Raw genomic sequence first — 19524 nt, 5'->3', positions numbered from 1 at the left:
AAATGGGCACACCGTATCTCTGTGAAGCTAACCTAATCAAATTTCCAACCTACGGTGCTATATAGGGATTGAAAGAAATGGCTGCCTGTACAAAATGGATCAGGATTAAACCTTGTATACATACATACAAAATATATATATAAATTTTTTATGGGGAATTGTCTCACCTGACCCTGAAGTCTGCCAAGTCTGAATCCTATAAAATGGGCCACATGCTAAAAATTCCCATAGAAGTGGGACCCAAACTCCTCAGTCCAAATTGCCCTGGAGATGCTGACTGACTGGAAATTCAGAACCAGTGCTGAAGTTGAGTCTGAACTCCTTTTCTGGCCTCTGAAATTCTCAGTTCTGGCTTTTAAGACCTCTAACTCATTAGATAAGGAGACTACCCACATTGCTGAGGGTATATTCCTTTGTTGATTAAAAAAGAAACTTGTAGCTGCCATCAAGTAATTGTAGGTGCAGCTCCCATCATTGAAATACCTGCATAGTCACAAGCAGGCCAGTACTTTTCCAAACAACTAGACATCATAACCTGGCTGAGTTGACACATAAAATTAGCTATCAAACCTGGTTTCTTCAGTGTAAAGTTATTATTTTTCCCTTTGTAATTAATAAGTATCCTTTGGAGAATCACTTTGAGACTGTATAATGTCCTGTTACTTCTCAAACTTTTACTCAGTATTTTGTGTTTACCATGCTGTGGTGAGTAATCTTATGCAGAGTATTTTGGTATTATTGGAGCTATGTCTTCAGGAAAAATTCCCAGAAGGATTATTGGATCAGGAGGTAAAATTGATGGCCAAAAGACAATGCATGTGTAGTTCTGTGAAGTAATTGCCAAATTCCCCCCCCACCTCCGTGTTCTATCAGTGTGCTTCCCACCACCAGTGTATGTTCTTTTTCTCCAGAGTCTTGCCAGTTGGAAGTGTATAATAATATAATTTTTGCCATTCTGATAATTGATAAATTTTATCTGTTTATTTTCTTTTATCAATTATTCGTGTCTTTTTACTTCTTTTTTTGTTGTGTGAAGTTGTGATTTTATTTTATTTTATTTATTTTTTTTACATGGGCAAGCATCAGGAATAGAACCTGGGTCTCCGGCATGGCAGGCAAGAACTCTGCCACTGCGCCACCATTGCCCATCCTGAAGTTGTGATTTTATGTAGGGTGGTCAGGTTAAACTTCATTGAGAAGATGACTTTTCAGCAAAGATTTTTTATTAAGGAAATCAGCCATCTTTGGGTGATCCAGGATGAGGGAACAGCCAGTGCACAAGTTCTAAGGCAGAGTATTCCTATATTTTCGAGGAACAACAAGGAGGTCAGTGTGGCTGGAATCAAATTAGCAAGTTGGGATTATTAGAGGTGCCAGGAAGGTGAAGGGTGGGAAGAGGCCAAATAGTGAACATGTTGACCATTTGTTGAGGACTTGGACTTTTAAGCTTGGTGAATGGAGGAGCCATTAAATGGTTTTGAACAGAAGAATGATGTGAATCAGACTTTTAAGAGTAATTTACTGCTGTTCTGAGATTTTAAGTAGTGGGGCAAGAGGTCAGAGGTAAGCAGACTATTTAGAAAGCTACTGAAGTAACCCCGGGAAGGAGAGGATGATGATGATGATGGCAACGACCTGGACCAGAATGGTTGCAATGAAGTGTGGAAATTTTTTCTTAATAGTATTTTTTTCCCCTGGGTATATTTTGAAATTAGAACCAAAAGATTTCCCCAGTAAATTGCGTATGAGAGGAAAAGCCTTTTTTGCATTCTTGGTTATGATGTTTTATCTTTTTTATACATTAAGTTTGTTAATATTTCGTCCAGTATATATACATGTTCATGAGTGAAACCGTAGTAGTGTCTTCTTTTCATTCCTAACTTTATTTATATGGAATTTTTTTTCTTTTACTTTTTCACATTTATGTACTTAATTGTCAGGAATGGATTTTTTTGTAAGTATAAGAAAAGGAATAGATTTCTTTCTCCTCCCACCTCCCTGCCCACCCCCCACCTCACCCCCACTGCCCCTGCATATAAAACCAGTTTCCCCAGTACCATTTTTGAAGTAGTGCAGCCTTTCTTTTCACAGTGAACTGAAGTGATGTATGATATATATAACAAAGTATCCATTATATACTTGGTCTTTTTCTGGGTTCTCTATTTGCTTGGTCAGTTTGTTTGGTGGCTACGCCAATTCTTTTCTTTCTTTAATGCTTAGCTTCATAAGTCTTGATATTTAGGGAAAGACCTCCCCACAAGAATTCCTCTTTTCAGAAGTAGTTTGGTTTTTCCTGAGCCTTTGCTTTTTTTCATATAAGGTTATAAAATCATCTCATCAGATTCTTCAACAAACTTTGCCGGAATTTTTATTGGAATTACACTAAATCAGTTCAAGTTAGGGACTTGTCTATATTACTTTACTTAGGTCTTTAATGCAAAACGAATTTTATAATTTCTTTCTTAGAAGTTTTATTCATAAACCTTAGATATATTCCTAGGTATCTAATGTTTTTTCTTATTAGTGTAAATTTCTTCTCTTTTTAGTGTAAATTGTTTTGTTTGCTGATTTATAAAATTGCACTTGGTTATAAGATAATGATATTATAACCAGTAAAGTAAACTCTTATTTCTAATAATTTGAATATTATTTTCACTTTCAGTTTAGTATTTCTATAAATGACAGTTTAGTTTCTTGCTTTTAATCATTAGCAGTTTCTTTTTCTCCAACTTTTGTGCTCTAGTATATGTTGAGTAAATTGAAAAAGTAATTTTCTGTTTTCTTTGTCATTAATAGTTGCATCATTAGTGGTAGTTTCCCTGCAAAATGTGTTAAGGAAATTAATTTTATTCACATTTTGCTGTTTGATTTTTTTGTTTGTTTTTGTTTTTTGCTGTCTTTGAAATGGGTGTAGGATATTATCAGATCCTTTTTCTACAAATAACAAGATTATGTGGTTGTCCTCCTTTGTTGCATTAATGTGGTAAATGCCATTTAAAGATTTTCTTTAATCATTTCCATTGAATTTTTGCTTCCTAAACCATTTAAATCTTCTCTTTTTTATTTCCTTCATTTTTGCTTTTATTCATTGATTGATTAGCTCATTTTTTATCTTCCTTTCTAATATTTGCGTTTGAGGCCATGAAATGCTCTCTAAGAATCACTTTTGGTACATTCCACACGTTTTTCCCACACATTTTTAAATATTAATTTCATTATTGTTCAGTAAGTATCCCCTTGAATGGAAGATTTCGTATAATAATTTCATCAGTGTTTTGCTTGATGGATTTTTTCATTTCATTCATTTCTTCCCTGATCCTTATTACTTCCTTTCTTCTATATACTTTGGGTTTCCTATGCTTTTTTTTCTGGCTTCTTAAGATGGAAAGCACAGCAATCAATAGATTATTGATTTTAGAATTTTCTTTTGAATGTAAGCATTCAAAACTCTACTTTCCCTTCTCAGTTTGGGAGGTTAGGATATGGGGAAATGGGAGAGGCTCTTGGCAAGATTCCTAACATTCTTCCCCACAGCTGTTCTTATTTTTCAAGAATAAACATGTTTCAGTTTGTGCCCTGAAATAGTTCTTGACAATTTTTGTCCACATGTACACTTGTTTTCTGCAGGAGGAAAATCACACAGTCTTTTCTTATTGCCATTAATGGAAGTAAGTCCCTCTTGGCCTTCTGTAAATCCTCTGCTAGAGAGATAGTTTTCCTGGAACCACTTTTAAAGCCCTCGCTATGTTAGTTTTCTAGGGCTGCTATAACAGATTACCACAAACTGGGTGGCTTCAAGCAATATAAATTACTCTTGCACAGTTCCGGAGGCTAAAAGTTCCAACTCAGAAAGTCAGCAGGGTTGGTGTCTTCTGGAGGCTAAGGAGTGACTCATCAACTGTGTCAACTCCAGAGATACAAGGAGCATTCCTCTTCTCCCTCCTCTTATTAACATTACAGCAGTTGTACTTCTTGTATCAGTATAGTATTAGATACATAATGCTTAATAAATCCCCATCAGTGCAATCAGTGAATAAGAGATTAATTACATCTTCTTCCTCCTCAGACTTTCTCTTGTATTTTTTAGTGCTATGCATGTAACAGATGCTTTTGGATGGAGTTATTTCTAGTAGTCATTTTTTTCAGTAAGTAGAATTACTCACCAGAACTCAAAAGTTCATGGAATGAAGAAATCACTCAATGAGTAAATGAATGAAAAACTCTTTATTTTTTTCTCACCAACACTTTTGGGATTGCAACACATATAAAAGCTTTAAAAACAATTCTGAGGAAGAATTTGTTCCATGTCTCTCTCCTAGCTTCTGGTAGTTTGTTGACAATCTTTGACATTCCTTGGTTTATAGCCACATCAATCCATGCTCTGTCTCTGTCATCACATGACTTCTTCCTTGTATGTCTCCTGAGTCTCTGTATTCAAATTCCCCTTTCTTTTCTCTTATAAAGACATAAGTCATTGGATTTAGGGCCCATTTTAATCCAATATGACCTAATCTTATCTTGATTCCATCTGCAAAGACCCTGTTTCCGATAGTCACAGTCACAGGCACCACAGTTTAAAATATGAACATTTCTTTTTGGAGAACACAATTCAACCCACTGCACTGACCCAGTAAAGCATTTATTTATTTGTGTAAAATTATGTCTTGTCTTTTTTCTCAGGTTGCTTATGATGAAGCCACAGATGAATTTGCTTCTTACTTCAACAGAAAAACTTCTCCCAAGATTCTCATCACAACATCAGACAGACCTCATGGGGTAAATCCATCAATTAGTATAGTTCTTGAATTCTTAAGAGAAGTCTGTTCAGTAGAGTTAAATTATTAGTTTTCCTTAGATAATACCCATGAATAATCTAAATAAAATGTAGTACTGGTAATGTGACATAGTTTTACTAAACATGATTCTTAATTATAGACTTTCTCAACCAAGACGCTATTGACATTTGGACTGGATAATTCTTTGTTATGGGAAGTTGTCCTGTGCATTATATGATACTTGGCAGTATCCCTGGTCTCTGCCAGGTAGATGTCCTCCAGCCAGTAGCAACCTGCCCCACTCCCATCCCATCCCTTTCACTTGCTCACCACCAGTCAGGAAACCAAAAATGTCTTGACATTGCCAAATGTCCCCTGGGGGGCAAAATCACCCCCAGTTGAGAGCCACTGCTTTAGGGTGATCAGCATTTATAAAGATGGAATGCTACTTACACTTCATTTTTACCCCAGCCTTGCTTTCTGCCAATAACACTGTTAGATAAAATAATCATTATGCCTTTACTTATTAATATATACCACATAAGATTTTTATTCTTTTTTCACTTTTGAAGATTTTTGTTATTTTCTTTCACAGAGAACAGTACGACTCTGTGAACAGCTCTCTACAGTTATACCAAACTCACATGTTTATTACAGAAGAGGACTGGCCCTGAAAAAAATTATTCCACAGTGCATCTCTAGAGACTTCACAGATCTGATTGTTATTAATGAAGATCGTAAAACACCAAGTATCCTTTGTTTTATAGAAAAGTTTTCCTGTCCCCTCTCTCATCCCCTTTTTAAAATATATTTGAAAGGAAGGGATTGTTCTCCATAACTTTCAGAAGGTAATTTTTTTTAACTAGAAAATTATGTCTCTCTAAGATTGCATGAAGTTATATTTCTGTCATGTAGCAAACATTTATAGGGATTATGCTGTGGTCAAGGCATTGTTTTAATCCCCAGTAAAAGGTGCAGAGATAAACAAGAGGTAGTCTAACCTTCAGAAAGTAGGAGAAAATAGACATATAAACTAACAACTAAAATGTAGTGTGAGGGTGCACAGGTGGTTCAGTGGTAGAATGCTCGCCTTTCATGTGGGAGACCTGAATTCGATTCCCAGACTATGCACCCCCCCCCAAAAAAAATGCAGTGTGAGTAATACAATTAAAGAGAAATACAGGGTACATTGGAAGCCCAGTGACTTGGAAAGTCTGCCCTGGGGATTATTGGGAGGAAGGACTTGACTGAAAAAGAGATGCTTTAGCTGGGTCTTGGTGGATAGAGTGAATGGGGTGAACAAAGCAGAGGAAAACTGTTCAGTACAGAAAGATCATTTGGATAGATAGAGGTGTGAAAGAGTTGACACATTTAGGGGTATGGCTAGATTTTATTTTACCAGAGGTTTTATCACAGAGTTAAGCTTTTGAAGTAGGTAGTCAAAACCATATTACATATTTTGTTAATGTTTTGGAATGTCAAGGACAACCTAAAACTTTTTCTGTGAGTCTCAGATCTGAAGTGAATGGGTCACCTGATCCCAAGGGATTTCTCCCTATTTTGAGTTAAGAGATAATGAAGAACATGTCTAGATTTATTTTTGTTGTTGTTTTATTTATTAATTAAATAGTGAAGTTTCTATGAATTCAGTAACTTTAAAGAAGGTCAGTTGATTTGGTCAAGATTATTAAAATAAAATTACTAAGGATTTACAAAAATAAGAACAGGACTTTCTTCCTGCTACCAGAATAGATTTTTTCTCTTTTAAATCAGTGAACACTGCTCTTTTTAAGTTAATGGGTTAAAAAGCTATTTTTTAAAAGATTAAATAACTTTTATGGCTTACCTTGATTATTATCAGTGTAACTTCAAGACATTACTTAACCACAAGTGCTAGTTGCTTTCCAGAAACTAAAATAGACTAAAACCAGCTTTGTGATACGATGTTTTGTAGGCCATATTATAATTTGGTTTGGATTGTGGGTTAATGGCACCAAAGCAACTAAAATCTTTTGGATAATTAATTATTCCAGAAAAGATCTGTTTTTAAGGTTGTTTATGCCTTTTTTTAGCTGCACTCAGAATAAGTAGCAAGCCTTTTTTGTTTTTGTTTTCCTAACTTTTCAGCAGTTAATACAGTCATCATTCAAGGCTGCTAGTAATTCTTTGCTAAATCAGGCATTCATTGGTTCAATAAACATTCTATTCTTGTTTTAACTGAGGTATTTGTGTTAAGGATTAGCAATAATAAAGTAAAGCTTCTTGTATAATACAAGTACTCAGAAAAGGAAATTATTTAGGAACTCATGAGTTTGGATTTTGTAATTTGCTCTTGACACAAGTCACTACTTAGTGAACATGTTCTAGAAAGGATTAAAGCTTTAGTTTGGCTTGGAAGAAATGACTTTAAGATATCCTTCCCCCCTAAGGTTCTATGACATCCTCAGTGTTTAGATGTTAATAGAATTATTCTTGAGTGTGCTTCATGAAATTGAATCTGCTGTTAATCTTTAAAAAGAAGAAAAAAATTCAAATGTTTGCTGATAAGTCATTATGTCATAACACCAATGTTTGAGAGAAACAGATATTCTAAGAGTTAACAGATTAGTTTGAGAGAAAGGCATTTACATGTCTATAACTCCCTTAAGTGGCAAGGGTTATGGTAAATAATAGCTGAGAGTTTAGTTCTGACCTTGTAAAGAGATGGCATTTAAAGTAAGGCTTGATGGATGAGTACAATACTGCAGGTGTTTGAAATCGCGTGATCAAAATATACATGATATGGTTAAGTATATGATGTGAAAGGGATTGTGTGTGTATCTCCCAGTGCTTAGGAAACTGTTCAGGAGGCTTAAGGGAAGTAAAACTAGAAAGATATTTTGGAGTCATATTATGAGTGCCATAACAGACATCTTTATTCTGTAGATGAGTCTGTGATGAGTGTCATATGAAATTTGCTACTGCTGTCAGAACTCTGAAGGTATCTAGTTTGTCATTTAGCATATGAGAAACCATTATACAGATAAAATGGCACTGCCAAGTCCTATATATAAACTTGATTTACAGTCTCTATTAGAACATGGACTTGAAGTGGTGAGAGAGAGGAGGTCCGTCCAGCCAGGATACTGTTTTTAATAGTCTAGGTGAAAAATCTCAAGGACCTCCACTAAGACAGTAACAATGAGGGGTCAGGAAAGGCTGTAGAAGTGAGGAGGCTTATGAATGTAAAATCAACAGGATTTGGTGGTAGAGGGGGAAATTAATGTTAACTCTAGCTTCTACCATGGAAGAATGGGAGAGTATTGATGTTTTTATAAAAAGATGGCAACATCAGTTCTGAAAAACTCAGATTATATGCAGATAGACTTGAAACAGTCTGATTTTTTTTTTTTTTTTTTTTTGCATGGGCAGGTACCAGATATTGGACCCTGGTCACTGGTGTGGCAGATGAGAACTCTGCCACTGCACCAACATTACCTGTCCTGAAACAGTCTGATTTTGACCCGCTTTTAAGGTTCAGTTCTTAAAAGGACCAGATGAAATAATGTGCATTTGAAGATATTTTGTAAACGCAAAAAATCATTATATAAATGGAAAATCTTGTTCATTGTCATTTCTGCCTGATTGTAGTGGTATTAAACAATAACCAAAATTTATTCATTGAAAAATAAAGGTATTGGAGGTTAACATCAGCTTGTGCTTCAGAGACTTGAGAAATGTTGTACAGGTGGTAGTTTTAATGTGTTGCAGCCATCTTTTAGAGCCCATGGTCTGCAAATGCTGCTGATTTTAGATAGGTGTCTTATATTTCTTCTGTAATTTAAGAATGCCTAGCATTATTCTCTATTCAAGGTAGACAATGAATAAAGAGTTACTAATTGTTTAGTCGATTTTAGCTTGTGGTGCAGAATTCCCTTGAGAAACACTAGTAACCTTGATTTCAAGAGAGAGCCTAGATTGTAACTCTTGTCTTATGGGGTAATACTCAAAGCTGACAGCATATCCTGACCATATATAATATAAAAAAGTGTACATCTTTAGGGTGATAACTCTTCTGAACCTGGAAGTAAACTTATATTTTACTGCAGTGTTAGAAATATTCTAGAACTCCGTCCTGTCTTATCACTTAATGCTGGAGTAGTGGGCAACATTTATAGTTCTTTTCTCCTATTTTAATTGAATTTCCTATAATACCCTCTGGGAAGGCAGTAACAAGCAATGAGCCATTTTGTTAAAAGAGAAACAATAGGGCTAGTAGCATTAATCTTTTTTTCTCAAAGATTTGGGTTGACTCATGTACCTTTGAGTTTTTGATGTGGCAGGAAAATTTTATTTAACTTAGAGGAATACATGGACCTATCCATTCACCTAGCTATAGATTTTAGGGCATATAGATGGCTTGTTATTGGTAATTTAAGATGTAGATTACAGGGTTCAATATGTTCTTAACTTTATGAACAGATGGACTTATTTTGAGTCACTTGCCACATGGTCCAACAGCTCATTTTAAAATGAGTAGTGTTCGTCTGCGTAAAGAAATTAAGGTAAATTTTTTATATTCTTTGTGGCATTGATCTCCTCACAGTATTTGATTGTTCTCTTACTCCCTCACTTGAGTAAAAACTATTTTTGAAAGGGAGAAAGGTTTTTTACTTTATTGTTCAATGGAAAAATCACACCCTTAGTGCTGTATCTTACACATATGCCCTGTCTAGTTTTTTGAATAATGGCATTTGCCCTCTCCTGATGAAAGTGCTGTTATCTACTCATTTTTCCTGGTTTTTTTTGGTGAGATCATGACTAAGTTATAGTGAACAGGCAGTATCCCTTATTAGTTTGAAACATGCTGATAATTCCTAGTAGCAGGTTTCTTTTTGGTGCATACACTGCATAGTAAAACATTTATCATATGTACATCTTATTTCATAGGTTTGATAAGCCAGCTTGGTAGTTAAGAATAAAACTTTAAATTTTTAAAAATGTTTTCTATAAACTGGTATTTGAAATAGGAATGAGATTTTTCTTTTCCAGATTCCCTTAATTCACTTTTGTACTTCATTGTTCTAGAGAAGAGGCAAGGATCCCACAGAACATGTTCCTGAAATAATTCTGAATAATTTTACAACACGACTGGGTCATTCTGTTGGACGTATGTTTGCCTCTCTATTTCCACATAATCCTCAGTTTATTGGAAGGCAGGTTGCCACATTCCACAATCAGCGGGATTATATTTTCTTCAGATTTCATAGGTGAGAAAGGAGTCTTAATTCCTTAGACTTTGACTTGTGAAATACAGTTTAAACACAGACCTGTTTTCTCATGTATTATGACAAGTATTGTAGAAGAGAAAATGATTCTTTTAAACAATATCATAAAGGAATAAGAGTTGGGGCTCATTCAGATTAATTTCCTTAACTCTTACATATTCTTTATCTTTGAAGGTACATATTCAAGAGTGAAAAGAAAGTAGGAATTCAGGAGCTTGGACCTCGTTTTACCTTAAAATTAAGATCTCTTCAGAAAGGAACCTTTGATTCTAAATATGGAGAATATGAATGGGTTCATAAGGTATGTAGTGCATATGGTTTGAAAAGTCATTTAGGTCCTCTTAAAAATATTGAATGAAAAGGTAAACGTGTTTTAAGCCTTTGAAGTGTCCTAAAAATCAGTGGTTTTCAAAGTGGAACTACTAGTATATTGTGGGAACCTATTTAGCTATGTGAATTCTTGGGCCGACAATGATCTGCATCTCTGGGGTAAGTCTCCCTAATCTCACTAATCATAAGTCTGTGTTATGTGATTTTGCTGCACACTAGTTAGAAAGCCACTTGTTACAGAGGTTACACAGAAGTTTGAAGATCATCTTAAATCATAAATATCTCAAAACACTTTTTCTATGTAGCGAATAGTCTATTACTTAAGTGGCATTTTTAAAGTTATACAGATACATGGGACAGTAACTTCCAAAACCTTTTTAAATAAACCTAAGACTGATAAATATACTAATACAGAACCATAGAGACAAACCCAGTTTTTTAATATTTAGTGTTAGCTGTAGATTTAAAATCTAAAGAAGTTCATTTTTACTATATTTTTTTGCCCTAATTGTTGTTTTCTATGCATTTTTGTTTTCCAGCCCCGGGAAATGGATACAAGTAGAAGAAAATTCCATTTATAAAAGTACTGAGGAAGTAGTATTGGATTTTGCTAAAAGGACTATCTTGAATTTGGTAAATTATTTCTGATAGAAGACCCTTTTTAAAATAGTATATACTGCTTTCATAAACCCTGTCTGGACAAATTATAAAGTGCCATGAATTGCCACTGTTTATTGATAGCAAATACAATTAAAGTCATTTTGGCAAGATTTTTTAAGTTGCAATTTAGGTTTCTTAATACTTAATTCTCTATTTTGGGCTAAGAGTGAATAAGTTGGAATTAAAAGTCAAACCAACTTCCGTTGCACATTTTCATGGAGCATGTGGACTGCAGAGTATTAAAACACTTGGTATAGATAACTGTGTGACCCACCAGTGCTATACCAGACTGATCTTGGAGCCTAATGGGCACATAGTTTCTACTCAGTGTTTCTTGAATAAATGAATATTGGAGGCTAAGCTTTTGAAGGTTTTTAAATATCTTAAGCTTTTCAGATGGGCAAAAACTTGAAAGCTACATGTTTTACCAAGTTCTTGAACTTGCAATTTTTGAAGCTAGACTTTTTCTTGTCACCTTGTACCACTCTACGCACTACTCTATTCAGGCATTGTCTCAAGTTCTGAAGGTTTGTTTACACCTTCTAGAGGAATTCTTATATCCAGTCTTTTCTCTCTAATGCTATCTTTGTCAAGAGTCAGCTATAATGAAATAACAAACTTTAAGATATTATAATATTATGATAATAATCGTAACAAGAGTTTATATAAAAAGTTATAAAACAGAGCTAATCCAGTAAATAACTCATGGATAGAAACTAGAACTTAGCAGCCTTCTGACCTTGAATAAAAATACTGTAGGTTTGTGACCTCAGTTCCCTAGCACTCTTGCATATCTATGACATAAAGTTATATGACAAAGAGTTTTAGGAGCATCCACACTAAAAACTTACCGCCTTAATGACAGTGGGAAAACTGCCATTTATCATAGCTGTTCAAAAAGGTATATGCACAAGTATTTAATACCAATAAATAAGCAAAAAACAATTCTTATACTAAGTATTTTATTGTATGCTGTTGCCAGTGTATACAAAATAATTACCCATGTGAAATAGAAACTCATGAAAATTCAGAGAGGTAGATGTTAAAGACTGACAAAAGTAGAAATTTGTATAGTATGGCACATGTGTTACAGGCTACTGTTACAAGCTTTTGTACAGGCTTCAAATTTAGCCCTCCTTTGAATATTCACTGGTTCATGAAAAGTGGTTTAGAAAACCTGAAATGGAAAAAAAAAAAAGTAATTAGGCCAAAGTATCAAAGAACAACCGTTTTTTAAATTTCTCATGATTAATCAGTTAATCCTTGTTTTTGATCTCTACCTTATAAATTGCTCATGTCCTTTGCCTACTATAAGGGAATTCATATTGAAGGTCAGTTTTAAGGAAAAAACAAACCTAAAAACATGTATCACAGGAAAAATGAGAAATAGCATGGAAAATGCCTAACACATAGTAGGCAGTCAAATATAACTTTCTCTTAATTTTTACAATCACTTATGTATCATCCCTGTTTTATATATGAAAAAAAGATTTAGAGATTAACTTTGCAGGATTAATGTTGAAATACACTCTAAATATCTCTTAAGAAAAATCTGAACATACCTAGAAAAATGAGCAAGAATATTTAGGAGAGCAGTTCAGCAATATCTAAGAAAGGAGAAGATGCAATTACACTTTCATTAAAATATATAAACCTGTACTCAAAGAGAAACCATGTATAAGGATATTGATCACAGTGGTTCGTTTGTTTTGTTTTTGTTTTTTGCTTGGGCAGGCACTGGAATCAAACCCGGGTCCTCGGCATGGCAGGCAAGAATTCTGCCTGCCGAACCACCATAGCCACCCCACAGTGGTGTTTTAACAGCAAAGAATTGTAAACAGCTTAAATATAACTCAGTGGGGGGATGGATAAATAAACTAAGGTTTATACATTTGATGGCATGTTACACAGCAGTTAAAATAACTAAATGATTTACATGCATCAACAAATCTTGAAAATAATTCATAATAATAGGCCTTAAAAAAGCAGTAGTTATGGGTTATAACCATAAAAATACAATAAACTTATGGGGTAGAAAGTAAAACCTTGGGCAAGCCAGCTTCAGGTTAAGTTGTCTATATGGAAAAGTAGAAAGGGTAGCACATTTCTTTTAAAAAGTAACAAGGAAAACATTTAATTTAGGATGGTGGATATATGGTTTATCTTCATGCTTAATCTAAGATATTTCATAACAAAAATGTTCATGAGGCATGAAGAGAATGAATACTTTGGTGAAACGACGTGAAAAATGTTTACCTCATTTAGCATATTTTAACCAGTACAATTTTACAAGATTTAGCAAATACTCTAAGGTTATCTGACAAGGGCTTAACAAAGGGCACTTATGATAACAGATGGAAGAGCACAGTATAGTCTTAGCAACAGTTATGTTATTAAAATTTTAAAATACATTCCTTATTGACTAATTTTACTTCTGTAAGAAATGCAGATTCAAGGGCCTCACCCTAGAACCTACTGAATTAAAATTTGCATTTTCAGGTATTCAGGTTTGAAAAGCATTGTTTTTACATCCAAATATTTTTTCCCTAGCCCGAATAGTTTCAAATCATAATATATCTATCCATAAGGCTTAGCTGTTTTATTATACTGTCAAATTAGTTCCCATTATTTTACATGAAATCTAGGTTCCTATCTCAGCCATATTTATAACTTGAGCAAGTCATTTAAAACACTTAGCACCAGACTCCAGTGAAGTGAACAGCTGCGCAGGCTTCTTAACAGTATTTTATGTGAAATGGAAATAAATCACGTTTTTAAAGTGACTACAATAGGAAGAGGTGAAAAAAAGATTCTTTAATAAACCTTAAAAATACAAAATTTCCCAAAACTGCCAGGAAAAATTAGATGACTACTGCCCGAAGCAAGGAAATATTAAAGTGTTAAATATGAAGATACTAAACTATTAAAACGAATTACTTCCTTCTGGAGAAGCTATTACTCAAAGGTGTTTTTTTATGGCGTTTCAAAAATCTTAACCAATCATTGTGTCTACTGGAAACATGCTATACTTATACACAGATTTCCTGCACACTCCCAAGTCTATACAAAGTTTAATTAGGGAGGGCACAACTATGTAGCATGGTATTTTAAGAAGCAGCTTCCTGGACTTTGAGAAGTTAGAATGTTAGTAAAGGATGTGTGCCAAATACTGAGTCTTTTTTTTTTTTTAAGCATTAATTTAAGATTGCTTCTCATACTAGTGAAACTTGTCAGTACATGCCTTGTCTAAGTACTATAAGAAGGGATTATATTTTAAATTATCCAAAGCACTTTTCTGGCCATATCTACTTTGGACTAATATTATAAGCTTTTGCACACATTACATTTGATCTGGAAGGTACAGATTAACATACAGAATCACACTTTAAACCAGCATGTCCCTTTAGTTTCTTAATCCTCTTAATTTCAATCCATTGAAATGTCTGCCAACATGAACTCATAGGCCTCATTTCTCTGTTATACTCTGCCTAATAAATAAGAATAAAAGGTAAAACCTATGATTAACCCCTGCCCCAAATGCCTATACCATGTCATTTTATTCAAGTACCTCCTAATTTTTTCTTGGATTTACCACTCCCAATTCTTTCTTTTACTGCCCTATTAGAACAGTAACATCAGAATTGATCCAAATCATTATTAGTTCTTTAAATATCATCCTCATACACATTGTAGAATTTAACTGTCTAAATACTTGCTTATATGTAGAAATAAAGCTAAACTAATATGTGGGGGAGTCCAAAATACACCACTAGGCTAGTGTTATAAAAAAATAAGTCTTTTCATAGCAGTGAAATTTTCAAGTAACTCTTTATGGTTATTTATCCCTTTTTGTAGTTAAATAGAAACAATTAGGTCTTCACGCCTTACAAAAATGATCAAGTTTTATCAATCTTCACTTTCTGTACAAAAAAAGACTGAAACAAATAAAAATTAATGGAATGATCTTAGCTTTTAAGAGCTACAAGAAATCCTCCTATGTGGATTTCTACTGTTTTTTAATCTAAGGAAACTTACCTTTGAAAGATTCAATTTACTACAAAAAGGAACAGACTTTCTGGGGTCTGAAAGGATTTGTACTTGAAGATACTCCAGTCAGCAGGGGATCATGTTGAGCATTCTGCAGACAGAATTGTTTCAAGTCTGCAGCTGCCTGGGAAACCTACACATAAGGAAGAGGAGAGGAAATGTAGGAGGTGGTAAGAATTTTTTAAAGGTTTTCTTATATCTTGAAGTGTTTCTCAAACACTTGAAATAAATAACTTCTCTTACCTCAAGGAAGATACTACATACTAACTAAAGGCTAATAGGCATATACTGAGATCTTATACTTAAAACACTGCTTGTAAATAAGACTAGCTTTAGTACATTTCCTTTTGCTTATTAGAGGTATCAAATTATAAGTACAAAATTCGATTTATCTGTAAAGCATAGCATATCTTGTTTGCTGAGTAGGATGTTCAATTGCAAGCTTGAAGGTACTGAACTTTTTTTATTAAAAGTAGTACATCATAATAGAGGTTAAATTAGAGGCTTTAAAAAAGCATTACAGGGGCGGGCCGCGGTGGCTCAGCGGGCAAAGTGCTTGCCTGCTATGCCGGAGGACCTCGGTTCGATTCCCGGCCCCAGCCCATGTAACAAAAACGGAGAAACAGAATACAATAAAACAAGAAAATGTTTAAAGATGTTTCCCTTTCTTCCTTCCTTCCTTCCTTCTCTCTGTCTTTCCTTTAAAAAAAAAAAAAAAAAAAGCATTACAGTGTTATTGTGAATGAACATTATGGGGTAACTAGTATATAGTTTAGAAAACAAAACATGAGACAATACATTTATTCTTCACATTTATACATACAGTCATATAATCAATCCCTGCATTTAGACTAAATTAAAAGAGGCGTGCATTTATTCATTCAAATACCTAATAATTATTTGTATATCTTATTAAGGTGATGGAGATACCATATTAGTTCCTTAAGTCCTTTTGGGATGGCAACCCATACATGTATCAAAATTGTTAAATCACATTTAAAGCTAAAATATGGCTCTTTAAAGAAATGCTGCTGAGTAAAGTTGTTGGTGTTTGCTGTCAGCCTTTAGTTACATGACAGCAAATGGAAAGTGGTCACTGTCTTCTTAACATTAAACAGTTGATGGTACACTACTACCAGATCAAAAAAAGGAATGGTTCAGATATAGGGTATGAGTGACTAAAGGATGTCCCAAAGACAGTCAATATCCTAAGTCTTGAATTGAGGTTTAAGAAGATGGGAAAAAGTAAAATAGCCATTTATTTTATTCTCAAAATCTTAACTATCATCAAAGATGGTGAGAACAGGAGTCCAGTCCAGCTGAGTATCTGGCCTTTGAAAGAGAGTTAACAGCATCACAAATACCCTTTATATATAGCAAGATCCTCTGCAGACTACAGCTGTACCCCAGACATAAAACCCAGAGGAGCCAGCCTGTCCAAGAATATAAACTAATTCTGTCCCCCTGTACTACACTATTGACACTCTTTTTCAACATGAAAAAGTTAGTGAAGAATCATAGCCCTAAGACCCCTGTAGATTGGGAGTAGTTTCAAAGGAGGAAGAGGAGTTCTAACAGAGAAGATAGAATTTAACAAATGGGTGTAACTACTGAATGGTCTGTAATGTTTCTTTTAGCTTCTAGTGTTTTGGAGCAGCTAGAGGGAAAAACCTGAAAAGGTGGAATGGTAACCCATACCAAACTTTGAAATCTGTTCTGTAACTACATGTTAAAACATACAAACTCTTCTTGAATCAATGTGTTTGGCCTATACAGCGTTCCAGGGTAATGAATTCTATTTTTAAAAAGGAATAGCTAGCTAAGGAATGTGCGATAAAATCTGACTGTGCTCACACTAAGCAGCAGTAAGTATAGAGGGCAAAATAAATTTAATTTCTGTCTAAAGTTAGGTAGGCGCCAACATAACTATATTCCTTTCAAAAACTTTTCAAGCACAGCTACATTTCTAGGCACTGAGAATACATAAATTATATATAAGCCAGGTCCTGCTGTTAGGGGAGAGTCCAAGGGAGAGGTACAAGGCCTCTGTAGAGAAAAGTGATTTAAGATGGTGACTGGATGGATGGTCATCTAAAGGCAGGCCTCTGTGAGGAGGTGACATTTAAGCTAAGGCCCCAATGACAAGATCCAGCCAAGTAGTCATGTGTGAGAAACAGTATTCCAAGCAGTGGGGAGAGCAGAGTCAAAGGGTCTAAAGCTGCAACAAGTTAGTCCCCAAGGAACTGCAATAATTCCTTAAAAAGTAGTATGACCACTGGAAGCTGAAGCTCTGTTACCCTATCCTAATTATTAGTGTTCCCTGTCCTTCTCAAAAGTTTCCTGGTTTGGATAGTAAGTGTATGGTCACCTTACTTACTAGAGTTTGTCGAGCACTTGTGATAAAATTTCCTCAGCTGTACCCAAGCATGAAGATTTAAACATTGTAATCTTGTACTAGTTTAGAAGTACACTGGCACACTAAAAAAAGCATCAAGCAGAATGTGGATAAAACAAGTGTACAATTAATTATGAAATCAAACGTAACCACATTTAGCAAAATGTTTAAAGAAAAGAAAAGCTCATTTTAAGTTATAACACGGGCTGCCCTCCCCTCCTTGCTGCAGCCCTAGCACCAAGCAAAAATTGAGCTCTCTAAAACCAAATCATTTGTGGCTTTAATGACCAGGACCATACCTAAAAGAATTAGGTATAAAGGACAAGCACCAGGCTGTAAAGTTCCTGGATGCTAGGGTTTACAAAGTAAAAGGTAAAGCCCTCTGAGTACTTTAATCTGAACACTTCCTCTCGTTTTCTGTAGACACTGCTTTAAGTACCCCTATTTACCGTCACTTTCAATGTGTTTTGACACTTCACACACACGCACACACCCCTCATTTTTGATGGCCTTACGATAATGGTTGGTTTTAAGACATACATAATTTCAAAGTTAAATCCAAGGCTGACCATAAAACAACACTAGGGTGAGGTGATAACGTGGGGATTATAGAAATGGATTCCAAACAGCAATGGAGCTACTTAAGGGACAAGAGGGAGAAGGGGAATCCCACAAGAACTTCCCTCCTGAAGTGACTGTAACTGAGTAAGCGAGGTCCCTGACATTTCTACCACAGTGAGTAGAATAAATAGGAGACCATCTTACTACACAAAACATTTCAGAGAAGTAAATGACTAGCCTGATGAGTATAAAATCAAATTATCTTGGAAACTGGCTGCTTCTTTTAACAGGGTACATGATTAATAATATTATTTACTATGTTGATTATTTAATAACAAGAAATGTTTAAAATACGTAAGGTGACCTCCTGCACCAGAAAGAGGCCAATCTTGGGATTTTAAAAATAAGGACATAGACGGCATAGCACTTGAATGTCAGGCTGTCCTATCAACACAAACAGAATAGCTCTCCCTGCCCCTCAAGGAAGACCCCCACCCAAGACCAGTACTAACCACACAGCAAAATAAAGTCAGCATTGGCCCATACTGAACATTTTGTCGACCAGGCGGACCAGTAGAAAGCCTCAAGGTCCGAGTTGTACAAACCGCCGAACGAGTACGGAATGCAGGCTCTGTTCGAGGTTGTACAGGGCGCCAGTGGTACCCTAGACATTAGGAACGTTTCGAAAGCAAATATGCTTTTTTAATCCATAGTTTGTTATGCAAGATTTCGTTTTCAAGGGTATATGTTTACTGGTTGAGAAGAGTGTAGATATAAAAATATACTACTTAAGGGAATAGGTTTGCAAAAGATCTGACATGAAAAGAAAAAAATAAGCCTGTTCTGAATCAAAAGTCGGAAAACACCCCGTCAGATGGCGAGAAACGGTGGAAGCTGTCTAGGGAAGAGAAGGGAATGGTGCGTCCGGCCGCGCAGAGGAGCAGCTGTTGGCCTGGCCAGCCGAGGAGTCACAGTCGAGATGACACTGCCGAGAGGGAGCGAGGAGGACCGGAATGCGGGAAGCCTCTATTCTGCCCAGGGGGCAGCTCAACTCGGAAAGTCCTGGGGCGGAAGGGCGGGCTAATCGGCCCCCTGAACCATAGCGCCGACTGGTCCAAAGCTGGCCGCTCCCGGATCATCGCCGCCGAGCGCGCGTCCTCCCCAAGGGGGAAGCGAGAGCCGGATGCGTGTCCTGCCCGCCCCAGCGAGCTTCGCCGCCGGATCCCACCCGCCGCCGCCGCTCGCCCGCCCCCACTCACCTTCACGCGGTTGAGCCCGGCCTCCAGCCGGAGCTGCTGAACCACTTTCTTCATAGCGGCAACGCTGGAGGAACCAGACATGGCGCGCAAAAGAACAGAGAAACGAAACGGACCGTCGGTCGGTTAGTCCGTGAGGCCAGACAGCCAGGAGCGCGCGGCAGGGGGAGGGGCTGCGAACTTCGTCTCTAAGTTTCCGGTTCTTTGCATAGCGGCTCCACCCTCGGTGCGCA

General features: G+C 35.9%; 2 protein-coding genes across 3 annotated transcripts in view; one reads left to right on the top strand and one right to left on the bottom strand.

Annotated features, from left to right (window-relative positions):
* The window catches only part of RPF1 (ribosome production factor 1 homolog), a 24146-nt gene extending 11935 nt beyond the window's left edge, over positions 1-12211 (top strand). The window contains exons 4-9 of the mRNA XM_077120459.1: positions 4681-4776; positions 5371-5524; positions 9237-9319; positions 9843-10024; positions 10217-10343; positions 10912-12211. Of these exons, the coding sequence (XP_076976574.1) occupies positions 4681-4776; positions 5371-5524; positions 9237-9319; positions 9843-10024; positions 10217-10343; positions 10912-10953 (684 nt within the window). The 3' untranslated portion in view covers positions 10954-12211. The remainder of the gene's footprint in view (positions 1-4680; positions 4777-5370; positions 5525-9236; positions 9320-9842; positions 10025-10216; positions 10344-10911) is intronic.
* Positions 11978-19524, bottom strand: GNG5 (G protein subunit gamma 5). Of its 2 annotated transcripts, XR_013159367.1 has the most exons (4): positions 19295-19524; positions 15068-15212; positions 12595-12639; positions 11978-12209 (listed from the first exon to the last, which is right to left on the bottom strand). XR_013159367.1 is itself a non-coding variant. In XM_077120460.1 (3 exons), the coding sequence occupies exons 1-2, from the start codon at positions 19373-19375 to the stop codon at positions 15087-15089; spliced, it is 207 nt and encodes a 68-aa protein (XP_076976575.1). In that variant the 5' UTR covers positions 19376-19516; the 3' UTR covers positions 11978-12209; positions 15068-15086. The 2 variants fall into 2 exon arrangements, 1 of the variants encoding a protein (XP_076976575.1); XM_077120460.1 differs by lacking the exon at positions 12595-12639 and having other exon boundaries at positions 19295-19516.

Source organism: Tamandua tetradactyla, chromosome 11 (genome assembly GCF_023851605.1).
Source record: "Tamandua tetradactyla isolate mTamTet1 chromosome 11, mTamTet1.pri, whole genome shotgun sequence".
NCBI classification, from domain to species: Eukaryota; Metazoa; Chordata; class Mammalia; order Pilosa; family Myrmecophagidae; genus Tamandua; species Tamandua tetradactyla.
This window is presented reverse-complemented; position numbering and strand designations above follow the sequence as displayed.